This window comes from Elgaria multicarinata, chromosome 6 (assembly GCF_023053635.1).
Source record: "Elgaria multicarinata webbii isolate HBS135686 ecotype San Diego chromosome 6, rElgMul1.1.pri, whole genome shotgun sequence".
NCBI lineage: Eukaryota > Metazoa > Chordata > Lepidosauria > Squamata > Anguidae > Elgaria > Elgaria multicarinata.
In genome coordinates this window covers 26657784-26677516 of record NC_086176.1, presented here as the reverse complement: position 1 = coordinate 26677516, position 19733 = coordinate 26657784, and the positions used below count along the sequence as shown (strand labels likewise).

General features: G+C 39.7%; 1 protein-coding gene across 2 annotated transcripts in view; it reads right to left on the bottom strand.

Annotated features, from left to right (window-relative positions):
- Positions 1 to 8919: 8919 nt before the first annotated feature.
- Positions 8920 to 19733, bottom strand: part of PALM2AKAP2 (PALM2 and AKAP2 fusion) — a 278607-nt gene continuing 267793 nt past the window's right edge. For both annotated transcript variants that reach the window (XM_063129169.1, XM_063129170.1), the window contains 2 exons: positions 17935 to 17973; positions 8920 to 9199 (listed from right to left, as the gene is read on the bottom strand). In XM_063129169.1, coding sequence (XP_062985239.1) covers positions 9107 to 9199; positions 17935 to 17973 — 132 coding nt within the window. In that variant the 3' untranslated portion in view covers positions 8920 to 9106. The remainder of the gene's footprint in view (positions 9200 to 17934; positions 17974 to 19733) is intronic.

The window sequence follows — 19733 nt, the reverse complement described above, 5'->3', positions numbered from 1 at the left end:
TAGACCCATTGAAATTAAAGACACTTAAGTTAGACATGACTTGCTTGAAGCGTTGATTTCAGTGGGTCTACTCTAGGCATGACCAAACCTAGGTCCAACCCCCAAAGTACATTTTGACAATCCCTCTTTGCTAAAAATCTTTCTGTTGTGTGTACACAAGCACTTGGCAAGGTGATGTCAGCCCAAGCATTTCTGTCCCTCCAAAACCTGCGCGCTATTACACAAATAAAAAACTATCCCATTATAAAATCACTTCCTGGTTTCCCCTCTCTTTTTCTCTGGGATCAACAACTGTCTTTGCTACCCTGTCCAATGATCCAATTTCGTTTTCAGCTTATTTCTCTTCAGCTTGCAGCTTCTACTAGCACTCCTCCATCCTCTTTCCATGAAACATTTGAAAGCAATTCTTAGTCAGTAATGGTGGGTGAACTGACCTCTTTCTCCAGTCAAGTAATTGTGCCTCCAACCTCATTTGAGTTTGCAAACTAGGCAAAGGCATGTGGGCTAGAGAAACCTTGATCTTTAGACAAGCAATTCCCAAACTAAGTCCAGAGATAAGGATCATTTCTGGTGAATGCTAGCATACCAGAAGGATGAGTAAATGAAACAGAGAAAAGGAACTGACTGCGAATTGCTCATCTGGGAGGGGTGATACCAAGGAGAGCAACAAGAAGCTGGTAAGCCAGAGGCTGTGGCCAGCCAAAATATCACAGATGAAAAGGAGGAACATTATGTGTACTTGTAACACTTGTGGTAAGAAGACAGGGTGCTACCCCATACAAGATTGGACAGGTCCACCCAGTATCATCTATTCCAGCCTTCCCTAGCCTGGTGCTCTCCACATGCATTGAACTAAAATCCCCAGCCAGTGTATTTATATGTATTTAGCTAAGCAAGTCTAAATAAAAATGGAAAAAATCTCTCTTAGATTGTGCCAGGGAGCGCTGATGCTGAATTGAGGTAAGATGGAATTCCATCAGAAAAATGTCAGATTTCAGAGTATGCGTAAGAAGTTTTCCTTAGGGGCCATGTTTTGAGCCTAATCGTTCTGCACTTTTTTGGGATGAGCCAGGTGCAAATGTTTTCAAGACCCTGAGAGTAGCTTTACTCAAGAGTAAATATATACATGGATACCTGCATGTTTGATTGTGCACATTTCTAGGAATTCTTAGTTGTTAAAGGATGGGTCTTTCAAGACACATGCGGATGCATATCAGCATTTTGTGTGTTTTCTGTGGGGAAAATTGGTGTGTATACAGCAAGCACATTTGCTGTGTGACATGTGGAGCTGACTTAAAGTGCTGGTATTACTCTCAGGAGTGAATCTTTTACTGGAAAATATAACACGCAAATCGGAATACAATGAAGGTTGAGAGAGAGACCAATTTACAGATTTGGGTCAGCTGACTTTGCACGCTATTCTTTCTCCCATCTTTTCATGAAGTGAAGACCTACAACAGCCTCTCCCAATCTGGTGTCCTCCAGATGTGTTGGACTTCCAGCATGCCCCCGCTGCCAGATTGGAGGAAGGCTGGCCTAGAACAATTACATCCATTTGGAAAGGAGATGGGCAACCTTGGGTCAACTACTGTCCTCCTGTCTCCATGGTACTCTGGCATCACCTGCATCCCAGGAAAGTATGTTTAAGAAAACAAAGAAAAACTATAGAAGAGGGGCGGGTGACTTGTGGCCCTCCAGAGGTTTTGGCCTACAGCTCCCCACCATCCCTTACCATTGGCTATGCTTGCAAGAAGCTGGGGGGGGGGCACAAGTTGACTACAAGTTGGCATAACTGAGTAGGGCATTCATATAGTACCTAAAAGAAATGTGTTAAGAAAGGAAGGGTGCTCCTGAAAGAACTGCATTGGGTGATTTATGATACAATCTTGCACCTCAGCTCAATCCTAAACCCTATGTATTATTCTAGGTTTTCTCCTTCCAGTTATGAATTATGAACCTCTCCCCCAAGAAACACAAAGCAGTCCTGTAACTATGAGGCAGATGCCAACAATTCACATGGTCATCAGCTACGCTTTCCCCCCTATGTATCAGGGTGGTCTACAAATGAACAGTATGGCATTGTTCCATCCCTTCCAATGAAATTCTATGGGGCTCTTGTTTAAATCAATAAAAATGTTATTCTCAGCACTTCACAAACTTCTGTGAGTGGATGCTCTCCCCGCCCTCAAATTAGAACTGGAGGCACACTTTGCTCTTACAACCCCCAAAAGTTGACTTTTTACAGCAGAGGTTGTGAGATATACTTTGTTTACTGGAATGCCGTAAATCACCAAGGCCTAGTGCAAAAGACATAGAATGAAAGAATTATGAGCCCAGAATGAAAGGGAGTTCACAGTCCTTCCACACAAAAAAACTACTCCAGGTTCAATAAGGTTTTTTTTCACTTCAGTAGCATATTTTAAGGTGAGTGTAGGGGGAATCATTTTGTTGCTAGCTGGGAATTAGAAATCCTTGCCAATCTATGCTAAATCAATATGTTAATGTTGCAAAAGGAAAAAAAAACATTTCTTGGCACACTTTCTCACAGTACTACACTACTGTACGCCTTTCAGCTCAACATTTTTTGGGATTTGCTGCTCTATTCAGTGCCCACCTCTTAAAGCCACGTGGAGCCCAACTACAGAAATAACGTCATCAGATGAGCATTTTATAGCACGCTCATTACTGGCTACTTACAGATATTTGTGGGTCCTTTTGCCAACACCGTCCACCTCCAGCTCGTCTCCCACTCCTTCTGCTCTATTTTCCATGACAAAATAAGACCTGGCAAATCCGATTTTTTTATTGAAGCGAAACTTGCTGCCATTTCCTGCTGTGTGCAGCAATAGTACAATAAAAACACCCACTGAATCCGCCACATGGTCATTGCTGCTTCCTTTTTCTTCCTCGTGTGAAGAAATAGGAAGTTGGTCATCTCTACTGTGGGACAGAAAAGCAATGGTAGGGAAATGCGATCCCCTTCATCTGATGATGCTCATAGAATCACCTGCCATTGCGTACTGGATTACTTAAATGGTGCACAAGATGGCAGCACATAAATTAATTTGAAGTCAATGATTCTGTGATGTCTGGGGTGGGGTGGGGTGGGCTTTACTAGAGGGGAAAACCCTTTAGTAAAGCTCCATTTGGGAATTCTTACTTTCTACCTCTTTGCCAACTCATTTTATTAGCACATGAGCTGTCAGAAATATCAGAATAGATGCTGCTCTTGCACGGACATTTTCTCACTTAGCTCACTTGAATTACAAATTAAAATTTTTGGCTTCAGAAACTAGAACCTAATGATATGAGGCTCATTCAGGGTCAAAACCTAACCTATGGAACAGGAAGCAAAAGTGAGTAATGTTTTCCCCCCATTTCCATGCTCCTCAGTCAATGTGCAAAGCAAACCGATATCTACCTAAATGACTAACAACTCCCATTGAGCTTAATGGTTGCTTAATCCCAAGTAAACATGCTTAGATTGCAGTTTAGGTCCAATCAAAACCAAGGGAACAAGTTAGTCTTAACAAGTCCCATCACTTGCAACAGATTTTAGTCATAATTAACTTTTGTTGGCTTGTGGTCCGCATCTGCGGTGAATTCATGAGTGCCTGTTGGAGGAACAGAGCGCACATTGACCCACATAAGCAGTACATGGTGCTCACTTTCCAAGGTAATGTGGAAAGAAAGCATTATGCCCACTTGTGATTTCTGTTTTGGGTGCTTCTTCATAATTTGGAAAGCCACTCCTAGCCTGCTTCAAGAGGAGTGTAGTGCTAATCTCTTTACCCATCTTCTGCAATAGGAAGGCTAGTGATGTTTGTTTTATTTGAAGTCTTTCTACTTGCACAATTATATGTATGTGTTATCGATCTATTTAGGGCCAGATAGATTTGTTTAGAAAGACTGACATATTACTAACTCCTAAGGATTTCATGGTATTGCCTTCCCAGGTTGATTTGTGATTGTATTTTGCAAGGAATGCATGAAAGGAAAAGTTCAAAGATGGCGACTTTATGTGTTCTTAGGGACCATGGGGTGGTTTGCTTTCCAAGAAAAGATGGCACCACCTTGCAAGAAATGATGCAAGTTTAGGGAGAGCATATGGTTGGGCATGTCCATAGCTTTTTATACAAAATCCAGAGAGAGATGTAGCAAAGTGAGGATTCTCTCTCTTAAGCTGTTCAAAACAAGTTGTTATCTTGTTGAAATTGTGGGCAAGCTCTTCCCCATAACTTGATTAAAGGTGTACTGCGTCCAGTTCTGGGCTCCATAATTCAAGAGGGATGCAGACAAGCTGGAGCATGTTCAGAGGAGGATAACCAGGATGATCAGGGGTCTGGAAACAAAGCCCTATGAGGAGAGACTGAAGCAGCTGGGCATGGTTAGCCTGGAGAAGAGAAGATTGAGGGGAGACATGATAGCACTCTTCAAATACTTAAAAGGTTGTCACACAGAGGAGGGACAGGATCTCTTCTCCATCAACCCAGAGTGCAGGACACAGAATAACGTGCTCAAGTTACAGGAAGCCAGATTCCGGCTGGACATCAGGAAAAACTTCCTGTTAGAGTAGTACGACAATGGAACCAGTTACCTAGGGAAGTTGTGGGCTCTCCCACACTAGAGGCCTTCAAGAGTCAGCTGGACAACCATCTGTCAGGAATGCTTTAAGGTGGATTCCTGCATTGAGCAGGGGGTTGGACTTGATGGCCTTATAGGACCCTTCCAACTCTACTATTCTATTATTCTAAATTTGGCAGGGCCACAGGGGGCAGACAATGTTATTCTGTGGGCCTGATTTGGCCATGCTAAGCAACTTGATAAAAATGGCACTGCAAATATTATCACATACTCACCCACCCCTTTTTAGTTAAGAAACACAAGACAAGTTTAATCTTTAATGAGAAAATAATTATATACTTGCATTGTATGCCTCACAGTCACTATAAACAGAAGCAGGGTACAGCAGTGAAGTGGTTAACATATACAAGAAGCCACGTAATTTGCAACTGAGTGGTTGGTCATTTGTAACACAAGAAATGACATGTTGCAATTTTAGGCAATGAATCCTTCTGGATTGGGAGTGAAATGAAGTTAAAACCAGCAGCTTCTTGTTTTAACAGTTTGAGGAAACTGCTCAAAAGTTGTTTTTTTTTTTTAAAAAAGAAAACACACACCAGAGACCATCACAAATTATAATGCTTAACTATCTGTCAATGCAGGGTTTAATTATATGAGTATTTGCTGAAAGAAGTATTCTTATCTCTTTGTATGTATGAAGATAAAGCCAATTGCAATTATGGGGTACTGCTGCTGCTGGAAGGGCCAGAAATAAATATATATATATATATATATATATATATATATATATATATATATATATATATTTCATATATTTGCATATATTTATAGACATCTAAGCAGTAGTAGTGGGCAAAAGGAAATAATGAAGAGATAAGTCAACTGCTACATTATGAAAGCACTAAGCTCCGTGCTGCTGAAAACGGCAGTCAGCATTGTATAATTCCTGAAAGAGTAACTGTCCGTTGACAATGGTTCACAACAGTAAACTATCACCACCACCAATTATGTTCAAGAAATAGCATCCCAAACTCAGCCTCTTTCCTTTTAGCAAAGTTATCCCAACATGACAGACATTGGCATTTTTGCTGCTGGGGAAAAGCACAGGGCAGGTGGGGTGGGGAACAGAACAAGATACTTGCACAAATTAAGCATAGTCTTGAAGTCACTTTTTATTGTTGCTTTTAGGGGAAAAAAAGGGGATTTCCTTAACAACTCCATGGTTCTTCATGCTGAGTTGACTATAACCTAGGACAAGGGAAGAAAACATCCAATTCCAAGCAAATATATCATCTTTGGTTTTAATTCCTCTGTTATAAAACCACCGTTTTATAGTAAGAGTTGCCGTGTAAATGACCGGTTTACACACCTCACCCATGCTAGCTCTTTCAGAGGCATAGTGTCAAAACTGGCTTATCGGCATTTCCCCCATGGAATCCAACTGCTTCTTCATAATCCTGAGAATTTTTACCTTGCTTTGAAGAACAGTCCTCTGGAGTAAAAAAAGAAAAGAAAAAAGAAGTCCCACCCCAACTTGATTGTACACAAAGTTTCTGCTAAACCAGTGGAAAGGGTGGTGGTTGTCTTTTGCTGGTCAGTATGAAGTTCCTTACTGTGGAGAGCTCTCTGGCCCTTCCAGCTTCTATGTCCCATTTCTTTCTCTTTTCTATCTTCCACTTCCCTCCTATGCAATATTTTAGACCCTGAAAACGCCTAGCACAAAATCCAGCCCAAAGCAAGCACTTTTAAATCTCACTGATTCCAGCAGAAGACATGTGCTCGTCTGGAAGCCAATGTAACAACAGTGTTTAACTGAGGCTAGACTGCACCCTAAATTCATATGAAACTGTAATCAGAAGAGTGTGCAAACCATTAATATAAATATCTTTGATGTGAAGCATTTTCCAGTTGTGTAGTTGGATTGCTTTGGTTACAAAATATGCAAAGGGTGTAAGGCCGCCATGTTTGGCCCATGCTGTTATAACAACAAGATGCTGATCTCCACTTGTTTCCAACGTTAGTCTAACTTAAGTCCCATTCATTTCAATAGGTCTACTTTAAGTAGGACTAACATTGGATGCAAACCCTGGTGTGTGATCCAGCAATGCACCCTGTGCATGTAAATTGGACTCTCCTGATTGCCTGCTATGACAGGGGAAAGCACCTCTTATATTCAAGCCTTTATTGTTGGCAACAAAAGCGCTGTATAGATATAGAGCTCAGGCATGGAGGTTTGGTATTAAAATCCACCACAGCAGCTGATTTCCAAGAGGTAGGCCAATTTATATCCAAACACTTCTAATTTATTTTCCACATACAATACAGAATGAATCCTCTCCAAGGCTGTTGTGTTCATCATACTACTCTATACGTAGAAAGAATTTTACGAGGAGGAAACGAATATATTTGAAATTGAAACTTCCTTGTTTGTCTAATTAAAATATCAGAGCGCAATAATTGCCCCCTCTTAAAAAAAAACAGCCAAAATAAATCTTTTACTTTTTAAGATGCATGTACCATTCTCCAGTTGCCTAAAATGTGACAAATTGTAGTCCAGAAGTTACGGCTTTTCATTACTAAACATTCTACTGCATTCCCTGAACAGAAGAAGAAACTGGGACCTCAAATACAGCCTTCTCCAACCTGGTGTTCTCCAGACTACGACCCCCATCATTCCCAGCTGGCTGGGAATGATGGAAGTTGCAGTCAAACACATTTGGATGACACCAAGTTTGTAAACGCTGCTCTAACACTATGCCAGTCTACAAAGCACAAGAATGAATACATTTCTTTTCTAAATGTCAGATTATAAAACTGTTCAATACTTTTTGAAATGTTAAGTCATGCAAATACTATGACTGGTCAGCTTCGTTATTACAAATACTGCATCAGTTTAGTGCCTTTATATATCCCTTTTTCATTAAAAAAAAGAGAGAAATGTTTGTACCCCTAGAGCTGGCAAACAGCTTTGGAGAAAATAATCTGTACAGCCACATCTCTTCACCATCCTAATACCCCAACTTCACACACACACACACACACACACACACACACACACACACACACACACACACACACCATATTCCTTTGTCAACAATTCCCAGGCTACGCTTGAACTTAAGCTGCTATATTATTTTTTAGCTCTGAAAACACTGTTGGAACAGCAAAAATAATTCCTTGGCCGCTCTCTTGTTCTCCTCGCTCTATTACCTTCTCCAACTTTTCATTTCCTGGTAACGAAAAACATCCCCCCCCTCCCCATGCTCTATTAACACTAAGACCTTTAATGTAGCATAAATATAGTTAAAGATATAACTATTTTTCTTTCATATTCCTCTCTGTAAGAATCTGATTTGAGGGTCAGTTGTTGCCTCAGTAAAAAAATATTCAAACGTTTCTCACTCTGCCCTTATCTTCCTAACTCAGCTTCAATGTTCCTTATATATTTTATTGTGTATCTCCTGCTGTATCACCATAACAACCATTAAACACAGATAATGCAAATATGCACCGAGCAACAAGAGGCCAAACTGATAACTGCGAGCATACAGGCCACTAGAACTAAGATATTCTGATTTGGCATTTCTTTCTACCTCTTCTACCCTACCTACAGATTGTGCAGCAGTATTAAAAGGAAACTGTATTAAGCATACTGATTATGAAAAAAAGGAATGGCAAATTTGCAACAGAAAACCACCTATGATAAGTCAAGAAAAAGGTGAACAATCTGCCATCCCTTCCTACTTCTCAAAATAACAGCAAAAACAATACATTGTATTTTATGGCTAAATATATGGATTGTACATTCACATTTGCAAATTAACAGCCTCTGTTTTGTGTTTTTAAAACAGTTAAATTGACTTCAAAACCTTTCCCCTATTTGTTAAGAACAGCAAATATATATATATATATATATAAATATATCTTGGTATCGTATGGCTATCCAGGATATAATAGAGTAATAGCCCTCTTCTTAACGCCACTTATGGGATGATGAAGAGTTGCTGACCAAGATCAAACAATGCTTTACCACCTGAGGAGCCATCTAGTGGTGAAATGCCGTATAGGCCAAACTCTTCCTCTTCAAAATACAAGGCTGTGAAGGAGACAGTATGAAGAAAGCAACCCGTGTTCATTGTATTCATTCTGAAACACGTCATCTTGGATGATCATGGCTGCTGTTTCTTATCACTGGTGATGACATCAGCTCCAAGGCTACAGACGGCTTCTTCAGTTTTTTTGCGAGCGGGGCGTGTGTAGCAGATGCTTTTCTTATCGTTAACTTTTCTGTGTGTTTGTGCGTGTATATATATATATATATGTACTATATATATATACATTATATAGGAATTACTCTTGCTTGAACATACCACTGCAGAGACTGGTACATTTGTAATAAATATCAGATTAAAATGATGTTGCTTTTTTAAAAATTTAAAATTTTGTTCTCTTATTTGGTTTCTTGGTCTCTGCAATTAAAGGAAAAGAAAAGAAAAGAAGCTCTTTCATTTTGCCAAGATAACTATTCATTTTCTTCCCGGTTAGCATAAATGCCAGCTTCCCACCGCAGGGCTAGGGCACTCTTCCTGCGGTTGACTCTAGTAGCCTCAAGGACCTGGTGGGAAAAGAGAAAGAGAATAGAGTTCATTTGGGTGTCCTTCTCCAATTTCGGAAGACTGCAAAGGTAGCCAATGAAGAGTTCTGAGCAACGCAAAAGCAGACATCAACAGAAAGCTGGCTGACTAAAAGACAAATCCACCTTGTGTCATTCTGCATTTGTTATTCACAGAGATAAACATGTCAGCACAGCTGTAGCCTAAAACTAATTTCAATGTAGCACTGAAGCACATTTTACATTTCCATCTGGGATGCCTGAATTTAAGCATGGCTATGAACAACCCATCACATGCAGGTAAGAACGCAGAAGTATTTGGATGAAACACAACCACAGTGCAAATCACAAACAGTATCAGAACTCAGCCAGCTGCTATGGCCTTTGTCATAAGAGATCGTTTCACCCGTGGAAAACCAAAGGCCAACACTGAGAACCAAAGGAATCTTTTCTCTCTCTCTCTGCAACCCCACCCCAGCAACTGGTTCATCCTAAGCCTACTGCATCTTTGCAAAGACTTTGTGGAATTGTTTGACTCCATCTTAAGCAGCATGTTCAACATTTTTAGATGACCAGGGGTTGTTTTGGTTTTTAAACTGTGAAACAATTGGGGACAAAATGCAAATAACGAAGCTTCTAGTCTACACACTTTAGATGAGAACTGGGTTGCTTCCAAATATTTGCTCTTCTGCTGTAAGCTACAAGCAGAATTGCAAACAGCTTTCCACACAATGGGGGTGGGTGGGCACTGCACTTGTTTTGCCTATACAATTCACTAAGTCCCATACACACTAGTGGGCATGACAAGGCCTTTGTGGGTGGGGAAGTGGAAGTTCCAACTCAGTTGAACCGCCATTTAAAAATCCCCAGAACCACAAAAAAGGCCACCGACTTAATTAGTGCAAATCACTTATTCATTTAAGTTTGATTTACTGATGACTGCTCATGATATATATTTTTTGGATTGGAAGTATAATTCTGAAATTTTCATTTAGAAAAAAAAAACTTTGCTAAAATATCTCTGTTGGTTTGATAAAAGGTGGGGAATGCTGCATGCCTGAAAATGGCTGTTGGGGATGGGGCAAAGGCCCAATGTCTAGTAAGACATTTTTCTCCCTCTCCCAAAATACTAGAACCCGGGGTCATCCCATGAAACGGATTGGTGGGAGATCCAGGACAAATAAAAGGAAGCACTTCTTCACACAGCACATAGTTAAATTATGGAACTCACTACCACAAGAAGTAGTGATGGCCACCAATCTGGATGGCTTCAAAAGGGGGTTGGATAAATTCCTGGAGGCAAAGGCTATCAATGGCTACTAGCCCTGATGGTTGTGTGCTATCTCCAGTATTCGGGGCAGTAAGCCTGCGTGCACCAGTTGCTGGGGAACATGGGTGGGAGGGTTCTGTTGCACCATGTCCTGCTTGTTCATCCCTGGCTGATGGCTGGTTGGCCCCTGTGTGAACAGAGTGCTGGACTAGACGGACTTGGCGTGATCCAGCATCAGGGCACTTCTTATGTTCTTTGGTTCTTAAGGATTCTGTTGTCATCAAAGTGCAGCCTCCACAACTGCACTGTACAAACCAACTGGACAATGACTGGATGATGACAGCAATAAGAAGTGGGTGAATGAAGCAAGGCAATTCCATTATTATTATTATTATTATTATTATTTATTTATATAGCACCATCAATACCTCTAGTATCATGGAGTGCTAAGAGGGTGAGCTGGGTTAAATCTCGTCATAACAACGAATTCACTGGGGAGTCTTAGGCACGCCACTTTTTTGGCAGCCTCAGCCCTGTACCATCTACAATAGGGGGATGACAACACTGACCAACCAAGGGTCCTTCAGATGTTTTGAACTATGATTCCTATCAACCCTGACCATTGGCCACTTGCTGACTGGGGCTGATGGAAGTTGTAGCCTAAAACATTGGGAGGGCACTAGGTTGGGAAAGGCTGTTGTAAGGAATACTGAATCATGCAGGTCAAGTTCTCTGAGCACTTTAAAGCACTATACAATTGCTAAGTACTGTTATTATGTCAGCACACGCTTGGTTGAGCTATCTAAACAGCCTGGCCTTTCTCTTTGGCAATGTTATTTTAGGCTCACTGAGTTGTCTCTCGCTCCTATATTGAGTACTCTCTTGCTCCAGAAACAAAACAGAGAACAGTTGGGGTAGAAGGTGGCAGCTTGTGGGTCCCCACGGCATAAAAATAAAAAGTAATACAGCTGTTGTTACATAACTGGATCATGGGCGTTGGCTAGACTATATGGCTTTGTTATAAAAGCAACATGCCTCTGAGACACAACAGACTAGTCTTTTCTTGGGAACTTCCACTGAAGGAAATTCCACCCCTGCAACGTTAACTTCTTCTACAGAGGAGCAGCTCTTAAAGACGGGAGACAGAAAAGTGTTCTTAGGCTGCAAAACTACACCCACTTACCGTATTTCTTCAATTGTAAGACACCATCAATTGTAAGACGCACACTAATTTCAATACCACCAACAGAAAAAAAAACCCTAAGACACACTTGCGATTCTAAGATGCACCCCATTTTTAGAGATGTTTATATGGGGAAAAAAGTGCGTCTTAGAATCGAAGAAATAGGGTAATTGAGTAAGCCCATTGAACTCTGGTTGGCAAGCAAGCACACAGAATCCTTGCATACAGTTGCATGTATACATGTTGGCAAAGATCTGTGGAGTGGGCCCTTCATGTTCAATGCCATGTACAAGTCTTCCCCAACTTGGTGCTCTCAAGATGTTTTGAACTACAGCTCCCAGCATCCCTGCTCATTAGCCATGCTTACTGGGGCTGAAGGTGGGTTGAAGTCCAAAACATCTGAAGGTCACCACATTGGGGAAGACACTGGAGGAGAAATAGAAGAGGGCATCATAGGTTCCTTCCTAACACCAGTCAACAAGGGAAGAAGGCATGAGAGGAAAGAGCCAGAAGCTTCCATATGTCCTTCCACTCTGCAGTTCTGGTGGCTGAAAAGCGAAATCACTTTGCCTGCTAGATGAGATTCTTCCCTCTTGGTATTTCCTATTTCTCCTCTCTGCATCCTTGAGTAAAATGGGATTATACAGGAGCAGCAATATTGGAAGGACAAGTGAAGTGATCACTCATTTGTTTAGGTTAAATAGGTAAGTTTTCCTTTTCAAACATTACACCAAAAGCACAAAAAACGTGCATACAATGTCACTGCTTCTGTGTAGCATCCAAAGCTGCTCTGTGCTTGATGCATCCTTATTTACATATTCTACAACTTATCATAATACTTATTTCTAATCGATTTCTGCTGAAATTAACAGATTTGCAAATAAATATATTTAGTATCGACATTAAAAGCCAACTCTTTTAAAATAATGAATGTGATTTTGCTCATTATGTCTAGATAAACCTGGACTTGTCTCCGAGTACATTTAACAGGGAGCTGCAGCAAACCACAACTCCTAGACAAATGTACCTATAGGTGTGTTAGAAAACATGTTGCAATCACATTTTATATTTATATGTGTACACTTTAAGACATCGTAGATGTGCAATGCATGAAGTGGCTAAAAGACATTCATTTTGGGAATGTCTAACTGCTGTGGGTTGAATAGTTATGTTTTGCCACCTGTGTCGTAGATATTTCTTTCCGTTTGAAAAAACACAGACACCTCTTTTTAGTATCATTTATATGTGGTGACTATTAGATGCCACATGCTCCTGAGATTTGCCTCAGAGGCACTTGCAACAGAGTTCAGCGTTGCAGCTCCCACCCTCTGGAAGGAACACTCTACCAATTGACATTAGACAGGCCCCCGCTATTCTTTACACAGCGAGCTGACCCAATCAGCTATGGTTTGTCCCATCTTTTTCATTTGGAGATTGAAGCACATCCTATAATTTCTTCCATAAAAACCAGTGGGATTTGAAAGTGCTTAAATCTGACTGGATTGTGTTTATGGTTTTTACTTATTATAAATGGTGTATGCTAGTGTTTAAGAAAAGAATGTTAGTGTAACACTACACGATAACCTTTAAAAAATACTGTAAGTCTCTGAGAGTATCTGGTAGAATTACAGATTTAACTGTAAACAGTTCTGAGACATACTGCTTCAATGTGCTGTTTAACCCATTCATTGAACAAATGAGAGGGTACTGGCCATACATTTATACTTGCACATAGGCTTTGTGATTTGTTTAGGCAAAGAAAGAAGGTAGCAAAAGGCAGTTTTTGTAGCCTATAGCTCAGAGAAAGTGTTCCTGGCAGCAGAATGGAGACAGTGAGGATGAACCCTAATGAAAAACAAACATAAAAATCCAAAGCACTGGAGTCCAAGGGGATATGAAAAATAAATACATAGGACCTGAAATTTGGGGCCCAATTAAAAGGTTGTTTGTCAGTAATATCCTCTTTGAGGTTTAGGGGATTCGTATTTGAATATGTACAGCAATCCTGGACCATTTAATTGACTTTGGACAGAGGCTTTTTCACCAAGCCCCATTGAGAAGTGAAAGCTCACCAGCACAGCTCGCTGTCTTTCTTCTAGGGATAGGTGAATCTGTCCCATTTCAGATTTGCTTAGTTTCTCATTTGGCCAGTGTTGAACTTTTATTTTTAAAGTTCACATGAAAATTCACACACATTGTGTGCATATTATAAACATGCATTTGTTTATAATATGTATCACATTTCCTTATATATTACAATAAAATATATTAAAATACATGCACTATTGTAAGCAATTTTGACTAATATACACATTTTGCGAGCAATTGTTCTACTGTAAAGTTTGTTAATGTTATTTTCACTAATCTATGCATTTTTGTATACAAGTTTTGATGTGAGAACTCCATTGCAAAAATTTTAATATGTGTGAATTTCAAAGTATACTTGTGTTTTGGTTCATGTACTGGTTCAAAACTGTAAAATTAGGCAAGTGCTCATTAAAACAATGAACTTTCTCCCCACCTCTACTTTCCACTACCCATAGCTGAGAAACCACCATCACTGACTTGCAGTGGAGTTTACCTAATCCAAAGAAATCTGTCAGGACTCCCCTGACATTTATTTATATTTTTATATTTCCAAATCCATTTTCAATGAGACTTGCAGCACTGTAGGACAGAGTGTCAAGCCCCTACAGTTTCTACTGATTTGTATCTCTTTCCTCCAGCATTCATTTTGGAAACCATGCAATATGATGTAGAAATGTGCTACTTTCCCAAAACAATCTATTGCCATCACAAGGCTGTCTCCGGCACGAAACTATTATTACAAATGCTTTTGGGTCACTCTCTAAATTATGGCTTGAAAGTGACTAAGTATGGTCCTGATCGAAATTGTTACTCCTCTGAAGCAAAAATATTTAAAAAATAAGAAGCAAATTTGAGGATTCATCCTCAAATAAAACATGTGGTGAATAGAACACATGAGAATACAAAAGAAGAAGATGATAAAAATTAGCAAAATTCATCAGCATTTTACACTTCCTTAAGTTGTCACCAGATTTCACCCTGAGGAGGTGAAATGGAAACTGAACTTTTTTTCTTCAGGAAAAATATCCAAGAAATTCTGAGAGAAACCAAAACATTTCTATCAGTATAGTGAGAATTCTTAAGGTGTTCCACACTTTACTAATATGAACTTTCTTTTTTTAAAAATGGGAACTTTAAAAAAAATATCTAGAGAACCTTATGCTAAACCCTTTCAGGAACCTCACTTATCATTGGTCCACAGAATACCCTTCTCTACCAGTATATAGAGACATGTAAATTCATTTTCATACACATATGGATCTTGGATGGACAGAACAGTCTATTTCTGTTTTGCATGGGTTCACTCATACTGTGCTATCCCACTTCCACATTAAGTCATAATTAAACCCCCCACCTACATGCAAAACCCCCCCCCCACATTTAAATACATATTTTAAAATGCCTTTTGATACGTTTGAGCCAAGAACATTTGGAAAGTGCAGAAGTCTGTGGATAACTATGTTCCGATCTGCACATTAGTCCAGGAGATGTGGAACAGGTCAGTTCGTATTGGAATTCACAAATATCAAATTTCTCCAGCATTTTCACATGGATACACAGAAGCAATATGAGAATTGAACACAGGAGCAGACTGGCATGAAGAGTCTCCCATTCTGGGAAAAATAAACACGGGAAGACTATTCTGTGGGACAGAGACTCAAGAATTACATTGGCTAGATTGTCAGTTAAAATACACTCTCTATTTTCAACAACATGCTCACTTAATTCATGCTTGGTGACAATACTACAAAATTCAGACTATTGGAGAGAGGTGTTGAAATTAATTAATGACATGACATATTTTAAGGTACTAGAAGATTCTGTATCAAGTCTGCTTTGTCACCTAAAAGGAAATATTGAATATCTCTCTTTAAGAATGAACCTAAATCTATTGTGGGCAGCAACTAATTGGGGAAACACACGATCTGCAGAGCTTTATGAAACTATTATGGTTTGGAAACAGGACAAATGAAGCAGCTAATAACGTTCATCAGAGTTGGGAACAGTTGTCAAGCATCAGACAAATGTGTTGACAATTAGGCATCATAAAGTTCTCCCTTATGCATAGTTTTCTTTATTGTTTATTTACTTAAAATATTTCTGTTTCCTATAAAAATTGCCAAAATGACATTTTTAAAATCTAAAACAATTATAAAATTTTAAATAAACTCATTCAACAACGTGAGATAAATTTTATGACAGGGGCATTTGTAACTGTAGAATTTACATAGAACTAGGTCTACAATGTAGTCCTCCATGATTGTCACCTCCATGGTAGTAAACAGTATCTCCCAGTTTCAGCTGCTTACTTCAACTGGGTTTAGACAGCGCAATAACCAATGGTAGTTTAAATAGTTAACAGTTCTCTATTTAACCCACCATGGGTTATCGGGTTGTATGGAGGGAATTTTTAAACCAACGGTTGGTTATGCTGCTGTTTTTATACTGTTTTCATGTCTCTGATGGTTTTTAAATTTTGTATATTTTTAATGTTTCCTGTTTTTAGCTTTTGTGAACCGCCCAGAGAGCTTCGGCTGTGGGGCGGTATATAAATGTAATTAATTAATTAAATAAATAAATAAATAGCGAACGCTGTGCAGAATTGGCTATCTGAACCACCATTGATTATTGTGTTGTGCGGAGGGCACCATGGGTTATTTCCTTGGCCACAGTTGGTTATTTCGTCAGCCAAGAGCAGTCAAAGCGGTGGCTGTCACTCTAGTCCAGCTGGCAGGATAGATTTTGGGCAGCAATGGCTGATGGGATACTAGTGGGAAGACTGAAGACTGAGTTGATTATTACCCCACCATTGACAATTGTGTTGTCTGAACACAGTTTACTGAAAGTTTTCTTTCTGTACACAAAAAGCACTTGGGACAAAAATGTTCCTCCATCCCACAAAGCAACTGAATATTTGGTTTGGGGATATTTTTTGTTCTAGCCAATGTGACATGTTGGGGTAAAAAATGTCTAACAAAACTGATCCAGGGAGGTAGATTTGAGTGTGATACAGAGGTTTCTGTCTGAAAATCAGAAAGCATGGGTCAAAAAATACACCAGAAAAATCTGAATTCTGCTGTTGGGGTGCTGGTGAGTCCTAGGCAACCTTAATATGTTGGTATAAAAATGTCCCTTGAGAAAAAAAAATGGCCCATAATATAAGAAAGATGCCTTCATTTTAGGGGCATTTTACTACTTCAAAATCCATTCACATAGCAAAACACCCACCCACCCTAATAATTTATCTTAGTTTCTTTGGTTTTGTTCCATAAAGATTAAAACGCACTATGGACATTTAGATGAAGGTTTCAGACAGAACTCTTGTGGTAATCGTGGATGGGCCTAATCAAAATAAGATCTTGAAAAAATGTATGAATTAGTCATGTGATATTTTGGTTTCATAGCTGAAATGTAGTTATTCCTGCTGACAGTTCTCGAGAGTAGAAATGTACCAGATGTTGTGATAAGATGCTTCATTTCTATGAGCTGCTAAAAAAGGCCTACAAGATGCTGTGCAGGGGGAGTTCAAGGCCCCAGTTTGAGCCATACAATTTGCCTTTTAAAGGGTGGGCAACCATTGACACAGTAGTGTTCATAGTTGCTGTGATATCTATGGTAGGACTGTGATCAAGTTCTAGCACTGTCACAACGAGAGTACTGGAGTTGCAAGCACCTTTATTAGCCTCATTGGGTGGTATCATTGCTCTACAATCATAGTCATCTTAATCTTGGGAGTGGTTCTATATGGAATGCTCTTTTGGACTCATCATAAACAGCATCTCCAAACTGTAATAGGTCTGGGGGCAGGAATACCTGGAAACGTGATGGTTTTTCTTTTTTCAGTTTTATTGTCTGGTCAGAAAATCTAAATTCAAGGGATTAGATCCAGATTTAGTGATATTTAAAGTATGTTCATTGAAGTGGAAAGGACTTAAGATAATCATGGCTAACAAGTCCCATCAGGGTCTTCTCTAAATATGGCTAAGACTGGATCCAAGTCACAGACTAGTTTGGGGGAAATTAGAAAAAAACACACACACACACACTAATTTTCAAGCCATATTTCAAACCATCACTCCAATGGTTATGCAAAGCAGCAATGGAAAGCAAACTGCAGCAGCATGCACTCGAAATCCTCATGCAAAAAAAGGAAAGAAAAAACAAAGGTGAAGCAAAAGGCAAGTGCTTTAAAAGTACCTCAGAAGTAACCTTGTTAGACAGTAATTTACAGGTGTACTGGCGAAAAGGAAAAGATCATCATTAGTACACAAAGAACAGAGAAAGAAAGAGTTCAAATTAAATCAAGAACTAATATCTATTTCACAGTTCATCAGTTGAAGCAGGCTTTAATCGTTAAAAAAAAAAACCCTGCTCAGAAAAGCAAAACAGTAAATTTAAGAACAAAAATTATTTGTCATTGCCCCTGCATTAACCATTTAACTATGAACATGTAGAATTCTGTTACAAATAAATTAACTACTTCCCCAAGATTATGATATTTATCTGGTTCTTTTAACCAGAGAAAGGAAGAGATCTTTCCCTTTAAGGTATAAAAATACTTCAAATGTCCAGTTAGTGTCTTTCATTCTGATGGTACTAAGTGTTCAGTTGTTTGACCTTTGCTCTTGCTGGTTGCTAGTTCTACAACATTTATTTCTGATTGAACAGCTTATATGTGGAAATCGTGCCCCCAAGACTCCTAACACTCAGGTGATTCTGAAAAATCTACTTTTCATGAGAGATTCAGATTCCACAAGGAGCACATTTGTGAGTCTCTGTAACTTGATATGAAGCCAAGCTATTATTGATTGCATACTCAACTCAACTTTAATTTGCATTGTTCAGGAAATTCACTGTCATTTTGCTTACATAATAAACCACTTTTCTGTGGGTAATTGCCAATAACTGTGGTTCAGACTGAACAAAGATCTCAGAGCAGAACCCTCCATGGCTTTTTGTTTCTGCTTGAACATACAGGACAAAAGTATGGCATTTTAATCCTAAACTGAAAATCCAGAGGTTATCTTGCAAAAAGTATGTTCAATGAGTTGTTGGAGAACTGTCTTCATGACAAAAGCTGTGATGCTTACTTAGGGTTCTATTGCAACACACTGACATTGCTGGGTTCCCCTTTTGCCCTGCAGAACAGAAGGCAACAAGCATACACAACTGTGGGGACCAGCCATGTTTAATATGCCCCTCGCATCTCGGTTGGGAGGGAGGTCCCTCATGGACACACTCCAGGGGTGATTAAGGTCACAGCCCTAGAAAATGAAACCAAATAAATGTTGCCACCAAATGAATCCACATGTGATCCTATGGCTGTGGGAGATTGCTTTGATTAGGGGCAAGACTATATTGGGGGGGAGGTGACAGTAATGTTGCTGATTCTTTCCCCCACAGATGAATTAGCTGTATGAATTAGTGACATGATGTTGTTTCTTCCCAAGAAGTCTTATGGAAGGCTCCCTTTCTGATAAGACCGGTCAGAGCCAATTTAGCAACTCTGCAATCCATAAGTGAGCTAGTTCTCTCCCAGCCTTGACCTTGGGAGGTCAGAGCTTTCACTATGCCCCCTTCCCAGTTCAATGGGTAGCATCCAACTGAGTAATTCTGTAAATGCAAATGACATTATGCCAGCGGAAACTAGCTTCTGAACTATGCACAAGAGAAGGATCCAACTAAAGTTACATTTGTACAAAGGCGGATGAGCAAGCGGTTGTGCATTATGGTTGTGCAACTTGTTATACAATCAGGTGTGCAACTGCTTGCACAACCAGTTGTGCAACAGAAAGATTCAGTGGAGCTCCACTAGCATTATCTGAGATTGCCGAATAACACCATTGGATACAGCCCAATAAAACTACCTTCTAGCTGCCCTAATCAGCAGGAAACAAACCTCGGTTTGCTCCTCACAACACTTACTTCCTACTTTCACTCTTAGCTGCTTCCCTCCCTCATCTATCTCACCTACCGCTGCAGTTTGGATGCGCTGC